The sequence below is a fragment of the Curcuma longa genome, unplaced genomic scaffold (assembly GCF_044706935.1).
Source record: "Curcuma longa cultivar G26 ecotype Majalengka, Jawa Barat unplaced genomic scaffold, ITB_CL_G26_1.1 contig_25585, whole genome shotgun sequence".
Lineage (NCBI taxonomy): Eukaryota > Viridiplantae > Streptophyta > Magnoliopsida > Zingiberales > Zingiberaceae > Curcuma > Curcuma longa.
The window spans coordinates 7,418-12,837 of NW_027432817.1; the positions used below are offsets into that span (position 1 = coordinate 7,418).

Sequence of the window (5,420 nt, forward strand, 5' to 3'; positions counted from 1 at the left end):
CGATTCGGTTGGTCTCATTGTTATCGATATGGTGATTTCGGCTAGTGGTTTAGTATACTTTTCGAAAGAGTTTAGCACATTTAATTCAGAGTGACTCATTGCTTCAGTACCTCTCAAATATGTATCACTAGCCCTTTGGTTCATCTATCATTCTATCATTCATTCCTCTCTAGGAGCACCTACTTCTATCTAGTTTGTTGCCCTAACCATACGGGCGATTCCGCAAACCGACTTAGCATCGAAGCACGATCGATCTCACAACGTTTTTGTCTCCGACTCAATAGTTGACCCTGATCCACTAGAGACGTGTTTAATTCTTTCTATTTCATGTCCATGGAATCAAATCATTCCAACTCATTGTACTTGAATGAAACCGTCGGTGAGTGAGGGCTGTGGGTCAGTGACAACCCCCCCTTTCTCATGCATCCTTAAGCACATGGCCATGGCCCCAGTCACACAGTTGCTTGGACTCAAGGACTGCAAAGGTCAATAACCCTAAAATCAGTTATAATAACCCTAAACTTTTTACTTATAGAAATAAAATAATTATTATGTATTTAATATATAAGAACTTAAACGATAAGTATCCATAAAAAAATATCGAAACTCATCTCGAGTCGTTATACTGGTTGTTGTTATGTTAAATTTGTTTTAAAAAAAAAACTTTGTATCATAAGTTATAGTATTGAGAGATTTGAGTGGCAATGGAGGTGAAGTGGGGTGGCCTTTAGGTTTAGGACCCTTTATTTTATGATTGGAGGTCCTACATGAGACATCATCTCGAGTGGCAAAGATTAAGCTATGATATTAAAATCCATAACTCGAGTTGTTGTTTTTTCTTTCTTCTTTCAAGTAAACGTCTATGAATAAATTTGGTGTTCTATTTGGTAAGAATTTATTTAGTTATGTTCGTTCAATATATACAAAATCAATTAAATGAATACTATTCGCGAATAACGTAGTCGAGTTGATATTCAAGTGGTAGATTGTCACGTGAAAACAGAAATATAATCTCCAGAGAATAATTTCTTGGGGAATAAAATCTCTCCCACATGAAGAGGTCGCTTGGTTGTTGTGATTTATTTCCCTTTAAATCGCTATGAGATTGGTATGAGGGGTGTTTGGGGTGAACGTTATCATCTTTTCCCACACAAAAAATGTCCATGAATAGAGCTTGTAAATTATGTTCACCAGTAAAATTTTTATCAAACTTGTAAATAAACAAATAAGTCCATAATATCAACCTTACTAACTAATCAACACAAGTTTAAAAATATAAAAATTTTAAATTGAGAGCTCAATAAGACCTAAACTAATCAAGCTCATAAAAAAAAGAAATCAAGTCAAATTTGAATAATCATTTTAGACTTGTCTTAACTTAATTATCTTATCAAATAAGCTTGGACAATACAAAGCTCGACTCATTTAAGACATTAGTTATCTTCATAAGGATGATATTAATTATATTAACATAAAAACATATGTAAGGAAGGTTTGACACAATGATAAAATTTTACCATGTGATTTGATGATCACGAATTTGAGTCGTGAAAATAGTCTTTTACAATACAAGATAAAATGCACCGAACTATCTTTTTTAATATAAAAACATATAAAGTTCTTTAATTAATCAATATAAAATTATATAAATAATCTAAAAATATTATTAGTTTATTATTATTATTATTAAAATATTTCATATTAAAAAAATAGGAAAATCATTCAAATTAATTTAAGTTCAGCCTGGTCCCGGATGTCGGAAGCAAAATGTCTTCTTCACTCCTTCAATTATTGATCTCATCTCCATTGTTGCTCCTGCCGACAGCTTATAGAAAGACCCCATCAAGTCCCCAACAAAAACCCTAGTCATCATCACCAACAAAGAACAAAATTTAGGGCAGCCATTGATATAATTAAAGCAATAAGCTTCTCTTTATTATTTATTTATTTATTTATTTATTTTTTCAACTGTGTAATATTAACTGAATGAATACAGATTATCCAAAGCTTCTATATATTTGTAAACTTTTATACATGATCTTTGAAGCAATGATCTTATTGTTTGAAGAGAGATGCAATGAAGCTGTCTAGTATCACTTGTTTGAGTTGCAGTAGAAAAACTCCCAATGAACAAAAACTCAGAAAAAAAATTATAGAAAAAAAAAGAGAGAAAAACTCCAATCTGAACAAGTTGATGCCAATGGTCTTTTGAAACCCTGAGGGGTTGCAATGTCCTCTCTTGTTGGTTCATCAACATGTCAGCTCATTTGCTCCCCAATGAGATCGAGACCGAGTACGAGGAATGACACGCCCTGGAAGAGCAGGAAGTAGAAATGAACCCCCTGCGCTGACAGCAGACTTCGAACGGCCGCGGTGAGGAGGAGGAGCGAAAGGGCCAGCTCCTTCTTGTAGATCTTGTTGGACTTCTTTGGTTGAGATGAAGGTTTTAAGTGTTGTTGTTGTTGTTGTCGTTCGCTTACTTTGGCTAGTTCGATGAGTTCACTTTCTGATGATTGTTTGTGGAACTGCAGAAGGCTTAAGCTCTTTGAATATTCCTTGTCCGCGATGGTCAGGAGGTCGGATTCTGATGACCTACCGGCCTTTTTGGTGACTACCCATTCGTATGAACTCCCTAGTTTGAATAACCCTGAGATCATGGCATTGAATTTTGTCACCGACATGGTGTTTTCGAAGAGAAGGTAAGGCACAATGAAGGGGAAGGATTGCAATGCCGGAAGAATGTTGAGGAAGGACATTATAACCGGCACGTAGCAGATGACCCAAACCGGTAGTTCGGCCTCCGGGACAAACATAGACAACGGAAGAATTACACAAAACAATGTAAATGAATAGAAAGGAAGGACTAACTTCCGTAACAGAAAGAAGAGAAGGATCAAATTTGCCTTCTTCCATATCGAAATCTGCAATGAAGCCACTACTGCACTTGTTAGACATACACTTGAATTCTTCCAAAGGCAGTTAGCTAGCTTATGTATGAATAAGATCGAATGAATTACCTTCGAAGTTATGATATCCGGAAGACATATTCGAAATAGATGCATCGGTCCAGAATGCCATCGATGCTGCTGTTTCCGATAGGCCTCAAATGATTCAGGAACTTCACATAAGACCTAGCTCGATCGTGTATGGATCCATGCATGTTAGTAATGTAAATGAAGAGGCAAACAATATGGTTGAAGCACAATGTGCTTTGCTTGTGGTTTGAATGGAAAAACTACCTTTACATCGTTCAAGAAGATGAACTTCCAACCATGGAGGTGAGCGCGAACAGCTATGTCCATGTCCTCAACCGTTGTTCTCTCGAGCCACCCTCCCGAGTCCTCCAACGCCTTGATTCTCCATACACCCGCAGTCCCATTAAATCCAAAGAAGTTCAAGAAGATGCCATTTACTTGTTGCTCCACTTCAAAGTGAAAGGCGAGGTTGATGTTTTGAAGGCGAGTCAATAGATTCTCATTCGTGTTTACGAAGCTCCATCGCGCCTGGACCAGCCCAACCTCAGGATTCCCCTGCATGGCATCATATAGAACTTGACAATTCTTCATCCCTAAAAAGATCAACTAAATCAAAGTTCCATATGCACCACCATATACCTTGAAGTGTGGAATGGTGAGCTTGAGGAAATCAGGGTTGGGTTGAAAGTCAGCATCAAATATGGCAACAAACTCATAGTCTTTGACATATTCACAGCTCATAGCAGATTTGAGATTTCCCGCCTTGTAACCGGTCCTCACCAAGCGATGGCGGTAGACGATGTTCACGCCTCTCTGACTCCATTTGGAGACCTCAGTGCTGATCAGTAGCTGGATGGTCTCATCATCGGAATCGTCCAGCACTTGGATCAGCAACCGATCTCTCGGCCAATCGAGTTCGCAAACCGTAGAGATTGATTGCTCATACACCTGAATCAACTCAACTCGATCAAACTACTAGTTATTACAGTGCTTTCAATCAAAAAGCTGTAATTTTTTTGTAAGAACTGGAAGAGATCTTTACCTCTCTTTCATTACACATAGGAATTTGGACAAGCACCATAGGGTACTTGTAGCCATCATCTTCTTTGAAAGGTTCCTCTTCAACCTTTGGTTTGATCTTCTTCAATCTGATCCAGAAACAACCGAAGCACAAGACCAGCCTATCCAGAGACTGTATGATGAACAAAACTATGCACATGTTTGTCAGCATCTGAATTTGGTAAGCGATGTAGTTTGCTCGGAAGAAAAGCCAGTAGAGGTAGGCAGAGTGCATCCACCCCTGGATCTCGATCGCCTCCGGCAAATGCAAGTTCTCCGGCAGCTGCAATTCCGGCTGCTGGAAGTGCCACCGGTTCCAGTGAGCAACGAGCTCGAATGCCAGTGCGAAGAGGGAGAAGAACAAGAAGCCCCTGATTAGTTTCAGCAGCAAATGGGGCTTCTCAGAAGAAGCAGCAGCAGCAGCAGCTCGACGGCGGGAAAGCAACCTTCTACCGACGACTCCGGGCAGCGCCCATAGCAGCGCCGCTGCTGACGCGAGCCGGCCGGCGGCGTTGTGGGCCTTGAGGAGCAGCACCCAAGTGAACTGCTTAGCGTTCTTGCCGCGCCCCTTGGCCGCGGAGGGGAACGCTTCGTCTTCGTCAACAGCCGCGGCAGGGATCTCGAGAACTGAGTAGTTAGGGTTCTCCATCGTCACCACCACCGGCGTGCCCTTCTGCTGCTGCTTCTCCCTAGCCCACCACCCAGAGAAACCCGACCTTGGAGCCATTGCACAACCGTAGAAAAGCAGCTTCCAGATCAATCAATCAATCAGCCATTACTCCAAATTCCGCCATCAAACTTGGATTTTTTTTCAGCAACTCAACTCGGATTGAAGCATTTTGAAGGGCAAATGCAGCAACCGTGAGAAGGAAGAGGAGCAAGAAGAAGACCACAAAAGGAAAGAAAGAAAGCTGGGATTACTGTTCCTGACCTCCCTTGCTCGCTAATCTTCTTCCATGAGGAAAGGTACCCGCAGTCGTAAAGCTTGAAAGCAAGTGGAGCAAGGAATCAATCAATGGCCTTAAAACGACACCACGGCTCGCTCGCTGCTTCCACCATTCCCAAAACTTACCATGGTTGAAATCCGAAACACATCTCGACTCTCAGATTTCAGCAAAATCCCAACGCCAGCGAACCAGAATCTGGCGAGCTCCAGGAAATGGCGAATGGAGATTAGAGATTCATCAAACGCAGTAGAATCACAGAAAAAAGTCAGGAGTTTTACCAGAAAATTTTTACAGTGACGAAGATGACGAAGGATTTTGGGAAGCCAACGATCAGCAGACTTGTCAGGTGTGTTCTTCCCCTTTTCCTTTCCTTCTACAAGGGCAATTTATAATTTTACTCGATAATTTTTTTTAATCAAAAATATTTAATACTTTACAT

General features: G+C 40.5%; 1 protein-coding gene across 1 annotated transcript; it reads right to left on the bottom strand.

Moving 5' to 3' along the window:
- Window positions 1–2,071: 2,071 nt before the first annotated feature.
- On the bottom strand, window positions 2,072–5,098 carry LOC141818669 (putative xyloglucan glycosyltransferase 2). The gene is made up of 5 exons (XM_074706121.1): window positions 4,018–5,098; window positions 3,615–3,923; window positions 3,240–3,530; window positions 3,018–3,131; window positions 2,072–2,921 (listed from the first exon to the last, which is right to left on the bottom strand). Exons 1-5 carry the CDS (start codon window positions 4,759–4,761, stop codon window positions 2,259–2,261), a joined length of 2,121 nt encoding a protein of 706 aa, XP_074562222.1. The 5' UTR covers window positions 4,762–5,098; the 3' UTR covers window positions 2,072–2,258.
- Between the last annotated feature and the right edge of the window lie 322 nt (window positions 5,099–5,420).